We start from the raw sequence: 18904 nt of genomic DNA, 5'->3' as shown, positions 1-18904 counted from the left end.
AATTTAAAATATAGTAGTAAATATTAATTTATTCATTCAAATATTTTTGTTCATTCATTTATAATAGTTTTAAAACTATTGATAAAAAAGAGAGCAATATTATGTTTAAATTATTAATCATCCTAATATCATCATTCAATAAAAGAGCTGCTTATTCTGCATGAAGTTTGTTGGAATTTGGAGTCGAATTTGGCAGACATAGCTAGTGTTATCCTTCAAGCTCAATTAAGAAGCTTGATTTTCCACCCCATTAATTCTATTCAATCCACTCGTTTGGTTTAGGTTATAAGAAAAAAAAAATACTTCAACTTTATTAACAGCATTATTAACTTCATTAAATTATATTATTTTTTAATTAAAAAATAAATATTTTTCCTAAATTATCTTTCGTTGGAACTTGATATCAAATCCATAAAAAAATTTTAATCTTATTAAATAAAAGTTATTTTAGAGAAAATCTCATTAAATGATACATAATTAAAATTTATTTGTATTTGACTTTTATTATTTATAATTGAGAACATAATTAAGACCTTAGGTTCCCCAATTATATACCAAGATATTTCCACAAGTTTTGATCGATTATGAAACTAATTATCTATCTGTACTTATTGACACTTAAACTCTTTTGTCTCTTCCAAAAAGTGTATTATGCAAAAATCATACTCTGGTCCGAGTGTGTTATCAACTAAACTATACCTATTAGATAAACCCAGGATATCTTGAAAACTAACATCTTTTGTAAAAAATTATTAAATGAAATCTTTTTTTATTATTAAATCCAATCTAATTCTACTTATTTTCAACATTTTATTTACTTTGAAATAATTACAAATGAATAATATCCTTCCAGGACCAACATACCTACAAAAGTCAATAACCATAACAATAATAATAGTTACGCAACAAACAGGGGGAAAAATAAAGGTTTCTAAAGTGGCATCGCAATTCGCAAGGCTTACTGAAAGAGCTCACTCCCTAGAGTCACGGCACCAATCTCCTCGTTGAATTGAGAATACATTGGAGCAATTTCTCTTTGAATCTGCTCCAGCTCATGCACAATTTGAGCCATTGATGGCCTTCTACTAGTCACATCCACACAGAGCAATGCCAATTTCATCACTCTTCTAGCACCATGCTTTTCTTGCTCCCCCAGCGTTATGTCAACAAACTTGTCCAAGTCAACGCTATTTTTTGCCTTCAAAATATTAATTAAAGTTAGGATAAGTAAAGCTTAAAGTGGAAAAATCCAACATCCATCAAGTTTGGAAGCTGTATACCTGAAACACTATATTTTCATCTGGGTTTGACATGCTTTTGTTTTGTGCTTCACAACCACAAATCAACTCTAGTAAGAAGACCCCGAAACTGTATACATCACTCTTCTCCGTATAGTTTTGTGGAAAGCTCAGCCTTTGTGAGAGATAAAAAAAAAAGTTTATTATTTAATTCAAATCAACATGGAAAGTCAAAATGATTTTGGATTCCATAAAACTATAAAAGAGTAAGCTGTAGCATACTCTGGGTCTAGAAAACAGTCTACATTTGAAGATGAGCCAACATTATCAACTTGTGTTTTCGAATTGCAGAATCCATAATCAGAAACCTTGGCCGTGTAATTTTCATCTAACAGAACATTGCTAGTTCTAAAATTTGTGTGAATCAAAGGAGGGACCAAACTATGAAGATGTTCCACACCTGTTGCAAAGTAGAGACTGAATTGACTGTTTTGAATTTCAAAAGAAAAATACAACAAACAGCAAAAATCATAGCCAAGATAAGTTTACCTTTGGACGCGCCTGAAGCAATAGATATCCTTCGCCACAAATCCAACCTTCCAATAGGTAAACCTTCACTGTCTGCATATTTGCATAACCACATGCATTAAGCACTAAAGATATAAGGCGAGGTGAAACAAATGTCACATAAACATAGAGGGAAAGAGTACCATATAGGTGACTCCCTACATTGCCGTTAGGGAGATATTCATATACAAGTAATTGTTGATAGCTATCTTCGTAATAGCCTATGAGCTTCACAAGATGATTGTGGTGAATATGAGCTATCTGTTTCACCTGCCATTCAATCAAAATACTTGGTAAAAGTTGTCTAAACCTTCATATATGCCAATATTGGAGCGAAGAATGCTAGTTTCCAATATTTCATACATATATTATGAGATACAAAGAAACACACTTCATTACATATTTTATTACCTTAAGGACAAAATCCTGTGTCAGAACAAATAGACGCCTTTTTATAGCCACTATGGATCCATCTTGAAGTAAGCCCTTGTATACAAAACCAAATCCACCTTCACCAATAATATTACTATGACTGAAATTTCGTGTTGCTTGTTCTACTTCCAAAATTGTTAACTGTCTTGTGTTATGCGTATAATGTGGAGAGAAAGCATTAACATGTGCGTTGTTGACTCTTCCTATCTCAACTGTCAAAAAATAATATCATAGTCGGATTATAACCAGATGAATCAAAACTATATCTACTCATAATATGATAATAAAGAACTTAGGTAAATAACCAAATTTGTTCCCGAAAGTGTCATGCGGTGATAAATTAGTCCCTCAAAAATAGAAAATACAAATTTTGTTCCTAAGAAAAAATGTAACAAATTAGTCCTTTAAATTTGTGAGACCATTTTGTGTAATATTTAATGATCAATTTGACAATAAGTTATATGTTTTGAAAGGATCAATTTGACATTAAATTGTAAAGTTCAGGGATTAATTTGTCATTAAATTGTCTGCATGACTAATTTGTTATACTTTTTGTACATTTAAGGACTAAATTTAATTTTTTTTCATCTTTCAAGAATCAATTTGTTAGCCCTCACACTTTTAGAGACAAATTTAGGTATTTATCCTAAAGAGACATTAACTTACCAGTGGGAGATGGCATAGAAGAAGCAACCTCAGATGTTTGCCTCATAAATCTTTTAACACGCATCAAGCAGATATAGACAGTCACCAAAATGACAATGACGACTAAGGCAGCAACAACAATACCGAATATGGCAGCAGCCCTTGTTCCTCCTGGTTTTCTAACTTGAGTTTCTTGAAGAGGTGTAAGTGTTGGAACGTCGTTATTCCCATCTATCTTTGCTGTTATTCCACCTGTTTCTCAGTAGAGAGCTTTTCTTACGATTCTTATGATTGAACTGGGATTTTTCAAGGAAAGCATTTGAAGTGAGGCTAAAACTAGTAAAATACACTTTTGGTCCTTATTTTTCAGTTTATCTCTCAAGTTTGAAAATTTTCATTTTTGGTTCCTCGAAGTTTTCGTTATTGTTTCCATCAGTTTTTTGCATTAAAAAAATAATTTAAATTGATGTGGGCATGTTGCAAATGCTCGTATGATGAGACATATCGTACAATTGACCAAATATTACCAGATTGATGAAAAACTCAATTTTGTCAAACACTTTTATTAGAGACTAAAATAAATTTTTTAAAACTTAGCGAACTAAACTAAAAAGAATAAGATAAGGGGAAAATGTGTTTTAGACTTTTAGCCAATTTTTTGTTATGGAGTCAAAAGAGGAGACCGATGTTTAATATCTCAAACCTTAAGTTACAAAAATTGAAAAACAAGTATGGATAAAATATTACTCCTAAACCATTTTATCTTTTTATACAAGTATGGACATAATGATCAATATCCTCGGAATCAATCACTACACACACAAATTCAGAGAGACGGAGACAAGGAGCTTACAGAGAATTTGAGAAAAAAGCACCTGGATCTTTTAGTTTATAGCAGTCAAGACAAGGCCATTGCATTTGACATGGATATTTCACAATGCTGCATCCTAATTGCTGTGGACCTCCAAGAGAACCCTTGAAAGTGAACAAAGCCTCAGCTGCAGTTAATAAATGCCTATTCAGTTCTTGTAACTAGCGAAATCATTGACTCTCCCACATTCTATGTACACTTCCATGGGAAAATGAGAATATAGTTGAAAATTTTACTATTTAAGTTGTCCAATTAACAGCACTCTACCCAAGTCAAAATCTAGACCATGTCAATTACTACTACATTCAATCATTCTAATGGAAGTACCAAGCCAATAGCACTTGGAACTCAATAAATTAAACACAAAGATCATGAAAAATCCTCTCATTTTTTACTGAAGTTCCAAAAAGTTTTTTATACAGAGAACTTGTTCATGAATATGATCTAAGATTAAAAAAAAATAACAAAAGCTTACCGTATAATTTGTAGGTTGATTTGTTGGAGTATAGAAGTTGAATCAGTATGAGTAGGGGCAGCCTTAGCCCCCATAGCAATCGCATTGTAAACATGCATCCCCCTATGAACTCCTAATGAGTTCTCAGTTTCAGTTTCTTCTTGTTTTTTTTAAAAAAGCAAAGGCATCAAACTCGCCTCTAAAACGTCCCTGATCCACCCCTATATGGTTTCAAAAGATCGTCATTAAATATTAAGAAGAAACTCTCATTCTTCTAAGCTCTTCAAGAGACATAGTAAAGTATGAACATATGACATATTCAAGGGGCGAAAATAAATGTGAAAGATGAGTAAGTTTCAGTCAAATTTCTCAGAAAAACTAATGGAGACACCTAAAAGTAAACCAAGATCCAAAGTGACAATGAAGTGTATTTGTTAATAACAAGAAATAGCACAAGGGGGCAATGCAATGAAACATACCAAGAAATGTAATGAACTGCCATAATGAGAATAGATTAGACAGTCACACAGCACACTGATTTATAGAGCGGTCAAAATAGAGAAAGAATTGAACACACGCTTTGCATGCATCTAGAGTAAGCTACATATTTACCAAGGAGATGAGGAAGTAGTGAGAGAAGTAATTGTGAAAGTGATTGAAAAAGGAAGGTTAGTGTAAGACTAAGACTCTAGTCTATAGCATTAGCTTCCCGAAAATCCAAACAGTGGTCTTGGTTTACTATAATAAGTATACTATCCAGCTAAGAAAGGCAACAAGAAAAGCTGGAAAAAGCTTTAAACAGGTTGTCTTCATTGAAATGGACAGGTGGAATTGCTGGTTTCATTTTGAACATTGTTAATAAAAACCCCACTAATTTCACCAGCAGGGAAATGGAGTTCCAAATCCCAAAATATTCTCAAGGAATCTCAAAACCTGGACTAAGAGCCAAGTGTTTTTCCAAGCACTGATGGATTACTCAAAAACTCCATTACCTGTATTTCCTAGCTCATCCCCAATTACCTGCAAGGAATTGAAAATAGATTCACTGATTCAGCAAAGAGTTATCATTTTTACGAAAGCAAAATCAAGATTCTATTTTTTTTTTCTTTCATATAACAGCATAGTTGGTCCTGCAAAGTGCAATGAGAGCAGAAAATGTTGTAAGTGTGGACCATGGTAAAAGCATAAAGTGATGATTCTCAGGAAGGTAAACTACAAAAGCCAAAAACATGATCTTTGTCAGCAAAAGCTCATGGAATTTTAGATCTCTAGAAAGAGCTGAGGCTAAAGCAAGTAAAGTACAACTAGAAAAGTGGCAAATTGTGATGATAATTCAGGTTGGGTCTAGAACTGATTTAAGAGATATAATCCCAAGAAAAAAGAAAAAAAAATCACCATTTACAGGACTCATGGCATAACAGAAACAGTAACAGGAGACAAACAAACAGAGAGAGAAAGAGAGAATCTGTACATCAATACAGTACATGCTCTTCTAGTGTTGCAGAAGACCTAATAGCTGTTTCTTTTTTTTTTGTTTTTTTTAATTTTGTCAATAGTATCTTTTTTATTTTCGGGGACAATGTAAAATGCTTACTTCTAAGCTCTATAGCTCCCACAGAAGAGCACATTGGCTGCTTTGCTTACCCATTAGCATTGGAGGAAAAGAGTTTTTCCACTGCCTTGATAGCAGCCACTACAAATGGTGCAGACAATCCCAATCACAGATGGTTCTTTCAGCCAAATCATTATATCCATCGTGAGTCGTGACTAGTTGAGAATGAGATCTTTAAATTTCAATCTTGTTTCACGTGTCCTTGGGAAGTACTAGTGCCCTCTAACTAATAGACCTATTAAGTTGTAGCTTAAATAGTTAAAATGGGTAATAAGTAAAGAGAAAATAAAGTGTATGTACTGTAAAGAATTTTTACTAAAACAAATCATAATATATAATTAGTTCACGGTGTAAAATAATCTATACTAACAATGCATAAAAATTAAGTTATTTAGAATAACCAACAATTAGTGGTTAAAATAAAATCCACAGCTATCTTTGTCCAACTAGAAGAAATATAAAAGTTTGTTAAAATCTAATGAGATCGATGATTACTCGAACTCTTTTTCTTTTTTTTTTGAATTGATTTTGGTTTTTAAGTTGAGAATGAAGGTGTGGTGTGTCGAATAACATGGGAATACGTGTGCATGCTGAAAAGTTTGTTATAATAAAATGATGTGTCACTGTGTAAGTATAAAAGGGTAAGAAGAAGTGGTTGAGTTGAAAGGATATGGACACGAGATGGAGAGAAACATCCTATATCCTAAAAAGAAAGAACCATGGGACTTTTGGATTCAATGGAGTGATCTGTTGCACGATGCTGACTTAAGAAGGTGTTTGTGGGGACCGTAAGTGATGAAATGTTTCAGCATAAGGGAAGAGAAAGATCACATGAGAAGAAGGTGTACTGTATTAGCAAGGAAGTCACATGCTGAAAAGAAAAATAAACTTTTGACTTTGATGGTCAAAAAGATTACTCTGTTTTCTAAATTAATGACATTTAGCAAGTTATATGGAACATTTTTTATCTAAGGCTACGATTATCTGAATTATGTTTGCGTCCAAAATAAGTTGAAGGTTAAGTTTAAATTAAATAAACTTCTCGCCCAAGATTTATACAAAAGTAATTAAAATTAATTTATATGCTTTAGTTTATGATGAAATTAAACGAGAGAGTTTGTAAAAAAACTGAGGTGATTAAATTATTTTTAACTTAAAACATTGATTCATTTTATTTTCTTTATCTATGAGTGCTTATAAAAAGAATTATTAAAACTAATTCTAACTCTTTCAACTAAACTTTTTACTCGTGAACATATGAATTTGTAACTTGTCAATATTTTTTTTCTCACATCATCCTTATGGTCGAAAATATAACATAAATATTCTAGTTAGTCATTGAATATGGAATAAATTTTTGACGAGAGTAATTTCGTATTAATACCATAATTATAAAAAAAATATAAATATCAAAATTAATTATTCTAAACTGTAAATAAACATACATTAAAATGCCATGACATGGATTTTTCTTCTAACCCAAACTCAGATGCTCAAATACGTTTTAGGTGTTTACTGAAGCGACAATACAATATGAAATTTTCACAGAATCAATTTACTTATTTAAATTATTATAAAAATAAAAGACAGAAAAGAAAAAATATGGGCTGAAAATTTATATAACATGTGTTTGGGCTGAACTCGAGAGAATAACCCTACAACTAAGTCCACCGGATATTTTAGACCAACACGACGTCGTGAATATTCAACCTTTTATCGTTTTCTTTTTCAGCTGTGCTTTTTGCACTTCTCAAGTTTTTTCTTGCACTTTTTCTGAAATATTTTTTTGACCTTCTGGATTGGATTGGCTATTTTAAAAGTCAAAAAAGGAATGTATTTCAGAATGTAATTTTATATTTCAGATTTACCATTCCGAAAGATAAAAAGGGAGTGCAAGAAGCAATACAAAAGTGCAGGAAGCAATAGCCTTCTTTTTCCCATCCCCGCCAAACTTGTTAGGCTGCCATTGAAAGACGTTGTTTCCTCCATGGGGACGGTTCTTCTCACCCCGTCACCCCTATTTTGCTAAGCTCGTCCTAACTTTCTAAAGAATTTTTTTTTTATCAAAATATCCTGCAAAAAAAAAAATGTTTCTGTCGTATGTCTCAGATAAATCTTGTCGAGACACATAGCGGAAGTTTATTTCTGTTACGTACTTAGATAAGATCTATTAATATATTTTGATATGATTTATCGAAATACACAGTAAAGATTTATTTCCATTGTATATCTGAACGAGTTCTGTCGAAATACATGATGGAATTTGTTAAGATATACTCCTTCCGTTTTTTTATGTGTAGTTTAAAATTTTTATATAGAAATTAAGAAAGAAATTTTTTTTCTTAATTCTAATAAAATAGTCATGGATTTTTTTATCTCTTTTTCTTCTCACTCTATAATAAATACATGTTCAAAATAATTAAATATTAAAAAATAAAGATATAAATAATAAAAGAATAATTAATGTGACACTGAATTTTACAAATAATAAATAAATAGAAACAATTTTTTTTTCTAAATCTAACACTTAAAAAAAAAGCGGAGGGAGTACAACGGAATTTCTCTAGTTACAAAAGGACTTTTGAAAAAAAAAATGACTTTGTTTTTTTTTATGTAATATTAGAGTAGTCGTGGTTCTTACTTAATATTGCAAAGGACACACAGATCTATTGAACATTGTCTATAGGTCTAAATAATGTAGTTATGAGCTGAACTAGTATACAAGTTCAAACAATCCATATCCACTTATTTCAATAAATTTTAGCTTATGAAGAAAATATTGCAATGTACAGGAATGCTATATATTCCTTGGTCCTTGATTTCATTTTTAATTCTGAAGTCTTATCGGTGTGCATATGACGCACGACAGGATTCTTATAATTAGTACCTACACAATTTTTCCTGCATTACTCGTATCATATTTGCCTTCTATCTGCAGGTGTTCCCATTGAATAATCTAAGAAGCTAGCACGAAATTGAAAACGATTGACCTTGATGACTGTTAGACAATATCCAAATTTGAAACTGATCACTATATCACAATTCACAACAGTAGATACATTGGCTAACCAAAAACAAATTGAAGAAGATAAAAGCAGATAACTAATAGTCTAGTAGTAAGATATTAGAGGAATAAAAGTTGAGGGGCATTACATTACACTGCCTTGTTCTAAATCTAGGGTGAGATTTGAAGTAATTATGATAGAATTAAAGGCAAGGCACATCAAGCAACAGCACCATTGGCTTTGGCTCGGCCAGTGACCCTTACATGGTAGACCCCCATAGCTAAAAGCACAACAAAAGCAACACCAAAGATAATGCCAGCTACGCCACCAGCTACCAATTGTTTCTTACTTCCTTGAGGTGTTGAGGCTTTGCTTTCATGAATTTCAGTAGCTTCCACTTGTGCTGCTAAAGGCATTGGTGAGCATTTGGATGCAGCACAAGGGTCTTTGGTCTCGGGCTTTCGTTCATTCGGGTGCAAGAAGTTATATGCTGATGGTGAAAAGGCTTCAGGGTTCTCGTAAACAAGCCCATGAGGGGCTCTTTCTTGGGCTGTGACAATTGAGACAAGTGCTAGAGAAACCAGGGAGAGAAGAGAGAAACCAATGGGATTCATGTTTAGTTTGTTTTGTCTCCTTGACTTTGTGTTGTGGGTGGGTTGAACTGGCTTTTTATAATGGTATGGTCCTGACTCCAGAGGAAGTGGTTGTTCCTTGGACATGAATTTTTGTGTTGGGAAAAGGAGGCTAATGAATGAATCGGAAACAGAATTATGAGGACTCCAACTCCAACATTGAATGTTTTTGCAATTCCCAAACTGCCCATTAAATATTAATCTAAGCTTAGTAAGTATAGTAGTAGTTGTACTAAATTATGTTGGCTACTAATCCATCATCGATTTTCATGCAGACACCTTCCTTGTGTTTCCAGTAAAGGAAGAGAACTCCAAATGAGCTTTCCTGTTCAATAGGTCAATAAATTCTACTGTTTATTCTTTCTGTTGATTGAAACAGTCACCATGAACCACTACCTACTTCTAGCTAGTTCTGATAGTGTAACAGTTTTTAGATTCCAATTCACAACTGGTCTTTACATTCATGTCGTCTCTACTGCCACTCATAATATTAAATATTTTACTAATTGAATTGGTAATCATTTAGGACAGAACTTAGAGGTATTTATAGAGTTACTTTTGATTTTGTTTTCTAATCAAAATAGGAATTTATTTTGATAATCAATGTTGACTTTTAATACGAGCTTTTAATCACAACTGCATCTAAGTTTTGTTCAATCCTTTATCAACGTGGGTTTTTTTTTTTTTCCTTGATCTTTCTCCTCGTTGTCCCTGACCGCATCAAAATGGTTTCTACTTTAAGTACAAGAAAATGTACTGATTGGAACAGCTTGGGCAAAAGAGTCAAATGGCCTCTTGTCATGACCATACAGATTATTATTGTGCTATTTGGAATGTCTTGACGTGGCTCCAAGAATGATTCTTACACTTGAGTAAGTAGGGACTGTGAAAGCTTGGTTCATGTACTTGAGTGCATACAATTAATACGAGTAATTAGTTACAAGAGAATAAATCATACAGTAATTAATCAACCACCCTAACTAATCATTTCCTTGAAGTAAAACCCTCACTGCTAATATTATGCAAAGCATGCAATGCATTGGTTATTGGCGTATTAATCACAAACTCATCTTCATCGGGGTCTTATTCACGTGTTAATAGCCAAATAGAATTTTTGTGAACTTTTCAGCAATTGTTAATGTGTATATGTCTACTATATTGAGGAAGGGGGGTTATGCTTTGCTTAGTCGCTACGGGGAAAAGGAGTAGTAATTGAAGCATGGGGGTTGCCTTAGCTTAGAGGGGCAGCAAAGGCTCTGTTTGGTCCACTCTGTCACATTATTACAAAGGCACAAAGCGCATGCAAGAGCTGAATATTAATCAAATGTGTTCTTCTCCCACTAGGCCCCACTCCTCCACTACATGTATGTGAGAAGTTGATGCTATGTTAATTAAGAATCGTGTGCGCTGTGTTTCACAAAGCTAGTAGTAACTAAACTCACTTATCACCTCCATTTTTTGTTTTTTATAGAAATATTAATTTTTTTACAGCTAGTTTAAAAATGTGATATTATATAACTTGATGTAACAAAGAGCATCAGAAAAATTAAAAATAAAATAATAAGTATCTCTCTCCCGATATTTTCAAATTGGGTATCCTACTTTAACTTTTTTCTCTATACTCGCTTGGTTCTACTTCTATATATGCGAAGCAAATGCGAGAGAAAAACATGTTTTATCCATTTTTTTTCTCAGCAACTTTTCCTCTCATTATTTTTTTTCGTGTTGAACAAACACAGGTACACAACCTTAACGTTTGTTTAACATGTTTGCTTATCTGGCCAATTTATTTGCATTTTTAACCTTAATATGCACATAAGCACATTATAAGCATATTGACTATGTTCGAAAAAACCAAATTATTTTTTTATTTCAACAAATAAAAAATATTTTTTTTTCTTTTAGGGTTTTTTTTCACATTCTTATTACTCACTTGTATCCCTCGAAGTTTATTTAGACCATATCTTTTCATACACGATTTTCAGACTTAATTTTTTTTTCTCTTTTCTACAATAACAATAATAAAAGTGTTTTAAGACTTCATGCATACTTGTTAATATCCCGCCATTTGTTTGATTGTAATGAGTTTCAGACAAAAAGAAAAATTACCTACTTAAAATATTTGTAATTTTGTCGCTATATATAATTTTGTTATGAAAAATGCACACATAATACTATTTTTATGCTTTATTTTTTTTTCAAGATTTTTATGTTTTATTCGAATTTATCACAAAAACTAAGCCACGGACTAAGGCCCATTTGGAATGAATAGAGGCTTTAAGATATGCATACAAAAAACAAAGAAATGAAAATAATTAACAATCTTTATAAAAAAATTAATTGGATATTGAGGGGGAAATGTGTGTACAAATTTTGTGTTTGCTTATTTACTGCCCAGGCCACTAAACTTGCTATGGGCTGAAAATGCACAACCAATTTCCACAGCAAACCCACATGTCCCTGCAATTTAAGATAAGCAGCCCCAACCTTTGCGAACCAGATAAAGTGAGTCAGTGTGAAGCTTTGTACATCCGAGAATGGCGAAGAAAGATCATTATTCACTGTTGGATCTGAACATGAAGTATATAGAACATTTGTTGATTAGGTTTGAACTTATAACTTCATAAACATTATCTAAATTTCTTTGATGTAAGACCAATCATAGTGGATTCATTAGGTTTATTTGGCCTTTTCATCAAGTGACATGATTTTATTTTAAAAAATTACTAAATTAGTCAACAATTTGAATATTTTTTAAAAGTGGTATGTAAGCCGTGATTATCGAATATGGATAATGACTACAAAAGTAGGTTCAAAGTTCTGTAAAAAAAAAAAAAAAAGATTCTAAGTGTGAATAAGAACTTATTATTTTAAATATAAAATAAATATGACATGAAGACAAATAATAAATTAAATAAATTCATTGATAGGGTTAACGAATTTATTTTTTAATAATGAAATGCAAAAAATATGTTGTCATCTGTGGCTTTGATTATTTTTTTCAATTTTTGTTTCGTAGTCGTTACTATAATTTATAACTTATATTATATATTTGTATTGATATGGTGAAAAATTCTTCTCTTAGGTATATGATTATACTTTTAAATCAACAAACTAATAATTTTAGTTTCAAGTTAACTACTATTTTTTATATAAAATGAATGTGACATGAAGACAAATAATAAAATAAATATGGTCGTTGATAAAAACTAACAATGACTTTATTTTTATATTTTGTTTTTAATAATAAAATACAAAATTTTTAATTGACATTTATAATTTTAAATTTTTATTTTAGAAAAACAGATTTATAGAAGTTATAACTATAATTTATGACTTGTAATATATGTTTGTATTAATATAATAAAAAATCATCATTTTTTTTTTTGGTTTTGAACCGTCATGTCTCTCGAACTTGTGAGACCATTAACATGGTGTGGTAATAAGCAAACCAAATTTTTTTAAAGTTATGATAGTTTAAGGTTAAACCTAAATTAAGTAAATTAATGAATTAAGATAAAGGAAGAAAATATAAGGATTATATTAAGAATTAATAATAAATAATATCAAAAGTAAACTCAAGCCTACGAATTTATAGAATAAGTTTGGGTTTATATGAGGGTAATTAACTACAAAAATTTTGCGGGTATGAGAGGCAGTATATTTTACATAAAAATAATTAATATTAATATAAGTATAAAATTTTGGCACCTAACATAAACTCAGCTGTCCTTTTTTTTTTTTTCTTATAGACAGAGAGACGGTATCCTGTACAAACTCTATTCATTACCATCCAAACCGGAGAGAATAGCAAAGAAAGTTGAAAACGTGAGATAGTCGAAAAGAACCAATTATGGGATGATGACAAATTTCATAAATACTCAAATCACGAAGAAATTAATTACCGCTACTATTATTATGACAATGAGTGCTCTGTCTCTGTCTGTACTCTGTACCATCCCACTCATGCCCCACTTCAATTATCCATACTCAAACTCTGATCATAAATAAAACAATTAAGAGAAATTATCTTAAACAATAAACATATTATATATATATATATAATAAAAGAAAAGCAAAAGAAAAAATATGTAAAATAAAATTAGTGATATTAGAAGAGAGACCAAAAAAATATTCTTCGACTTGTTATATAAATGTTATATCTCATTATCTCAATGACTAAATGTTTCGTAATCTTATACATAGAAAATAGCCACAAAATACCAACCAGAGACATATAAAATATGGCAAAGATAAGTACATTACCTCATCAATCTATTATTGTATATATGAACAGAGGGGCACAAAACTAAGGAATCCTGAATGATCAACCTAACGTGTTTATTACTTCTTTCTTTTTATATGTTTTCTTTCAAACTATATTATAGTGTCCATAACAACTACAACCATGAAATTTTTTCAGAAAAAGAAAAACCCACTGCTTTATCTCGTGTCATACGACCAGCACGAAAGCCGAGTCAGATAATATTATAAGCTGGGAGTTTTCTACAGCAATTATAATTTAACTACGATACTAATTACACTGTTATTCTTTCCAATAAATTAAACATTGGGGGATAAGCATTCAAACATAAATTTATTATAAAAAATGTGAGAGAATAGTTGTCCAGATTAGGCCTCAACAGTGAACACAACAGTACTTGAGGAATCTGTAGCAGAGCAGAGACAGGGGAAGTTATGTTTGTTTCTTTAGGGAAAGAAGTTGATGAAGTGGGGGGATAACAGGTGAATTAATACGAAGGTTCAAGAAATTTGTAGTTTACATATTTACGGGTAGCATGATTGTGAAAGCACAACAAATTTTGCCTATTGGAAGGGCCACTCACTTTTGTTCTTATCCGTTTTCAAGTCTAAGAGGCTATGATGAAGGATAACACGTAAACTATTTTTAAAATACTGTACGACACAAAACAGAAAGTTTAACAATTAAGTATGCAGTTAAATTAGATTATTTATATTTAAAATTCTTCTTATAGTCTATTTAAAAAATTTATTGCTAAAATTTATCAGAAGTAAACGTACTACAAGACTGGTTCCACAGAGGTACTCAAGTGTTTCCATAAATACCACTTGAAGAATAGTTGAAAGAAGAAGGCTATGTATATTATTAGTTATTTTATTTCACGGGTAGGTGTGTGAATGAAATAATAACCAGCAATAATTAAGTGCGGAAAAGTTCAATTACTAAAGTCAAGATTGATGATAATTGTTAAGGCATTCGGAACAGAGGTAAAGAGTGATAAATTTTTGTGCGGAAGCATGATGATGATGAAGATACACCACTTACGAATGAAACAGGCAAAAAGAAAACTTGGCTAATGATCCTCCACATTATATAAAAGTGAACACATGATGATAAATACTTGGAAGAAAAAAGAAATTAAAAACAAAAGGGATACAAATACACCCTTGACATAAAAGCATTCTTATCTACAAATTCAAGAGCCCACGGTATTTGGCTTTTCCCCCAAACCCACGGGTAAGCAGAAAAGCCAAAAGAGAGGGACCTGTAGACAGACTTGAACTGAAACACTGTTCTTGTTTTGGGTGACACAGGACCAAATCATCATAATTTAGGTAGTGGAGAAACTTGATTTTTTTTTTTTTTAATTAAGCGTTGCTCCTGAAGGATCCAAGAGCTTTGATTGCAGAACCTCTAAGAATGTATTGATGGTAGATTGCAGCCACCGCAGCTCCAACAAACGGTCCAACCCAGTAAATCCACTAAAAAGAACAATCACAATCATATGTTATTGGTGTTAACAAATATATATATTTTTTCATGTAAAAAATAAACCTTAATTTGTCCAAAAGTTAAGGTTTACTTACTTGGTCGTCCCAGGCTTTGTCGTTGTTGAAGATCACAGCTGGTCCGAAACTCCTTGCAGGGTTAATGCCGGTTCCAGTGACAGGGATTGTAGCCAAGTGAACCATGAAGACGGCAAACCCAATGGGAAGTGGTGCTAACACCTTTATTAAAGTAAATTGAATGAATGAGTAAGTAATTATTAATTAAGAAAAAAAAATATATATCGTCAGATATATGTTCCAGCAAAAACACCAAACCTAGCTAATAAGAATTAAGGTATGCTTACAGGAACATGAGAGTCCCTAGCGTTCCTCTTAGGATCAGTGGCGGAGAAAACGGTGTAGACAAGAACAAAGGTACCAATGATCTCAGCACCCAAAGCGGTACCTTTGTTGTAGCCATCGCTGACAGTGTTAACCCCACCTCCGTACCTGTTGTAGAACGATTTCTGGAACCCTTTGGCCAACCCAGCACCGCAGATTGCACCGGCACACTGTGCTATCATGTACAACAACGCCCTCACCAAAGACACCTTGCGTCCAAGGAACAACCCGAATGTCACCGCAGGGTTGATGTGTCCCCCTGTAAATTATTAAATATACACAATTTCATAAACATTAACTTTGTCTTTCATTTATGTGTGTGTGTATATATATATATTATGTTCGGTGTGCGATTTGTGAGAAAAACTATAATTATGGTGAACGCACCAGAGATTCCGGCAGTGCAGTAAACAAGGATGAAGATCATGCCACCGAAGGCCCAAGCGATGCCCAAAATGCCAACGCCGTCACATTCGGTGTTACCGGGGATTTTGGTGTCACTCTGTCTCTTGTAGCCAATAATGGTCAACACGGTGATGTAAAGAAAAAGGAGTGTTGCTATGAACTCAGCTATGGCGGCTCTGTACAAGGACCACTTTGTGAGCTCATCTGGGTCGATCAACGGTGCCGGAGGAGGGTCATGGTAGTCCTTCGCGGAGTATTCACCTTGCTCTGTGACCTGCTCAACGTCTTTCGCCATTATTAGAAAATTCTAGCAGATTCCGCAATTACTCTAGAGAGTATAATAGCTACTATGTGTGTGGTGTGTGGTGTGTGGTGTGAAGAAAGATGATGGTATTTAAGGAAGAGTGCTGTAATGAGTGGAATTAATAATTAATTTGTCAAGGTTTTGTACGTATGTGCCTATGTGGGAAGGATGACATGATTAGCGTATTTTTTTGCCGCCCTATTAGCTTGATTTCGCTTGCATGGTCCCATGCTGCGCCTTACCCTACACTGCAACCTTGTGCTCCTTATTTTTTTTTTCTCAATGTTCTCTCTTTCTGCCATTATCTTTTCTATATTTAACTCTGCATTTTTTTAGTATTACATTTATCTTTCGGTGGGCCAACATCGCCTAATAAGTAATAACGTTCTTTAATTCAACGGTTACATGTGGCTAAGGGCTAAGGCCAAGTCTTGTAAATAGTAAATTAACTAATAATTATTGTCTTTTTTATTTTGAAAAATTGTATACATGAATTTCATTTTGAGAGCACTAGGGTGGGAAAGAAAAAGAGATAAAGAAAGGATGAAAAAAAATAGATATAATATATGATGTTATGAGAAATAGAAAAAAAAAAAGGCAAAACTAACTATAAGATATATGCTTATAATTTTTTATATTTTCTTAACTAAAAAATAACAAAAGAGACAAATAAATAATATAGGTTACTTAAATCCATGAGATTTAAATTAGATACGCAAGTTAAGCAGCAAGCAATAGCCAATTCAACGGTCTGATATGCTTTTCTGTCCACCGATATGCTGGTGGGAGATTTTTGGATAAATTACATCTACTGAGCATTAATTTCAACTAAAGAACGTTGCTAATCGAAATTTTAATATAAATTATCACCAAAAATGTTTAACCATCAACATTAATTAAAGAAAATTATAAAAAATATTACAAATTACTAAATAAACTTATTTATAATAAATGGTTAATAAATTCAAACAAACTTGTAAAAGGAACTAAAAACTAAGTAACTAACTAAAAATACTTCTCAAACGTACACAAATTATTAATAATGAATTTAAATAGATACACAAATAAAAATTAGCCACGAAATTTTCATATTAGTTTGTACAGTTGTGTGTTTCGAATATTGCTTACGTAAATTAATAGAACTTCATCACATAAAATGAATTTAATACAACTCCAATCTCATACGATCGATCTCGTGGCACATAGAAAATTGGAGTTTTTTAAACTGTTGATTATTTTATTTTGCTAAAGGATGTGAAGTTATCTTTTTTATTTTTGAGGATAATGTATTGGATGCGAAGTTATGGTTAATTTGCCTGAACTTTGCCATTTCTTAAAATTTGAGTATACCTTTGTAGAACTTTCGAGCACAAGTTAGTGGCCAAGAAATATTAGCATAGAAAATAGCAATATATTAAGATATCTTGTACTGGGAAATAGAAGAAAGCTATCAATCATTAATTAGTGTAATTGTTGATGTGATTAAAATAAGGAGAAAAGTAGTTGTCACTTTTGTTGGGTGACGAAGGCTTGCCAGATGAACTTATCTGGACGCACCTAAAACCAAATAGGTTCAAAACAAAAGGCCGATTCACCTTATCCTCGTCACAATTACGAGGCCACTATATTTGTAATTAAATCAATTAATTATGCAAAGTTTAAATCACAATAACTATTTTAAACTTGGTTTTCCGGTTCTTTTTCTAATTTTATATTTTCTGCATCTGCTTTGATAATCCAACAAGAAGAACAAGTTTAAACCATAAAACAAAGAATATTCAAAGTTTCCTATGATTTCATTGCTGTCTTATTCAGTTATTTGACAAGTTGTTATAAAAAAAATATAGAAAAGAGGTTGGGAACAGTTGGAAAATAATACTTTGAAATACTTTTTATATCAAAAATTGCACTTTTATACTATTATATATACATTTTAAATTGCTGATTCTGTTTACATATTATTATATGTGTAATATAAAAATTATACACATGTTGGTACCAAAAATTTTGTAGCAAAATTATTATGAATATTTAATGACCAATTATAGGTAAAGAGAACAGAAAATAGTAATTGATATATTTTCTTCCTTCGGTCATAAATCACGACTGTTCCCAACCCATGAGTCAGACAAAAATTTATACATAATAAAAATTAAACACAAATTATTTTACTGATATATAGATTGACATATACAAGCTAAGTTTTAACTTATTTTAAAAATTATATCTAAACTTTGTCAAAAAATAATATGTACCAAAAAGATTAAACAAAGTTATTGTTTCAATTTATATGAAACAATTAATGCTAACTTCATTTTATTTTTATTATACTATTATTAGTCAATTTTATAAAATAAAATACAATAAAAAATTACTCAATTAATAATCAATATACTACTGTCATTTCCTTTTCTTTCTCCTTTTCAATTCTTTTTGTTTGAAATACGTATTTTGCTTTTGAAATAATCTTATTCTCAAGACATTGTAGAACATTAAATATCGACGCATCTTCTATTAGAATTTCAAACTTTAGTAACTTTTTTTCCTTTGACCCAACCATACATGTTGATTCAAATAAATTGTTAT

General features: G+C 31.7%; 3 protein-coding genes across 12 annotated transcripts; all 3 read right to left on the bottom strand.

The window, feature by feature from the left end:
* Positions 1–768: 768 nt before the first annotated feature.
* Positions 769–5965, bottom strand: LOC100815066 (probable serine/threonine-protein kinase PBL28). 10 transcript variants are annotated; one of them, XM_041008497.1, is made up of 11 exons: positions 5852–5965; positions 4687–5227; positions 4229–4428; positions 3758–3880; positions 2904–3134; positions 2217–2449; positions 1949–2075; positions 1788–1859; positions 1521–1698; positions 1281–1413; positions 769–1198 (listed from the first exon to the last, which is right to left on the bottom strand). In XM_041008497.1, the coding sequence occupies exons 3-11, from the start codon at positions 4320–4322 to the stop codon at positions 959–961; spliced, it is 1431 nt and encodes a 476-aa protein (XP_040864431.1). In that variant the 5' UTR covers positions 4323–4428; positions 4687–5227; positions 5852–5965; the 3' UTR covers positions 769–958. The 10 variants fall into 10 exon arrangements, with proteins under 10 accessions (XP_040864431.1, XP_014621542.1, XP_040864432.1 ...); XM_014766056.3 differs by having other exon boundaries at positions 5200–5227; positions 5852–5959; XM_041008498.1 differs by having other exon boundaries at positions 5200–5227; positions 5802–5948.
* Positions 5966–8856: 2891 nt separating this feature from the next.
* On the bottom strand, positions 8857–9466 carry LOC100527588 (uncharacterized). The gene has a single exon (NM_001251398.2). The coding sequence runs from the start codon at positions 9436–9438 to the stop codon at positions 9043–9045; it is 396 nt and encodes a 131-aa protein (NP_001238327.1). The 5' UTR covers positions 9439–9466; the 3' UTR covers positions 8857–9042.
* Positions 9467–14644: 5178 nt separating this feature from the next.
* Positions 14645–16422, bottom strand: PIP2-6 (aquaporin PIP2-6). The gene is made up of 4 exons (NM_001250357.3): positions 15997–16422; positions 15573–15868; positions 15307–15447; positions 14645–15201 (listed from the first exon to the last, which is right to left on the bottom strand). Exons 1-4 carry the CDS (start codon positions 16307–16309, stop codon positions 15088–15090), a joined length of 864 nt encoding a protein of 287 aa, NP_001237286.2. The 5' UTR covers positions 16310–16422; the 3' UTR covers positions 14645–15087.
* Between the last annotated feature and the right edge of the window lie 2482 nt (positions 16423–18904).

Source organism: Glycine max, chromosome 13, assembly GCF_000004515.6.
Source record: "Glycine max cultivar Williams 82 chromosome 13, Glycine_max_v4.0, whole genome shotgun sequence".
NCBI lineage: Eukaryota > Viridiplantae > Streptophyta > Magnoliopsida > Fabales > Fabaceae > Glycine > Glycine max.
This window is presented reverse-complemented; position numbering and strand designations above follow the sequence as displayed.

Coding starts and splice junctions, on each gene's coding strand:
- PIP2-6 (NM_001250357.3), bottom strand. CDS start 16,309: ATGGCGAAAGACGTTGAGCAGGTCACAGAGCAAGGTGAATACTCCGCG. Junction 15,448..15,572: donor CTAGGGACTCTCATGTTCCT/GTAAGCATACCT, acceptor ACTTTAATAAAG/GTGTTAGCACCACTTCCCAT. Junction 15,202..15,306: donor ACAAAGCCTGGGACGACCAA/GTAAGTAAACCT, acceptor TGTTCTTTTTAG/TGGATTTACTGGGTTGGACC.
- LOC100815066 (XM_041008497.1), bottom strand. CDS start 4,322: ATGTTTACAATGCGATTGCTATGGGGGCTAAGGCTGCCCCTACTCATA. Junction 1,860..1,948: donor TGTAGGGAGTCACCTATATG/GTACTCTTTCCC, acceptor GCAAATATGCAG/ACAGTGAAGGTTTACCTATT. Junction 1,699..1,787: donor TGCTTCAGGCGCGTCCAAAG/GTAAACTTATCT, acceptor ACTTTGCAACAG/GTGTGGAACATCTTCATAGT.
- LOC100527588 (NM_001251398.2), bottom strand. CDS start 9,438: ATGAATCCCATTGGTTTCTCTCTTCTCTCCCTGGTTTCTCTAGCACTT.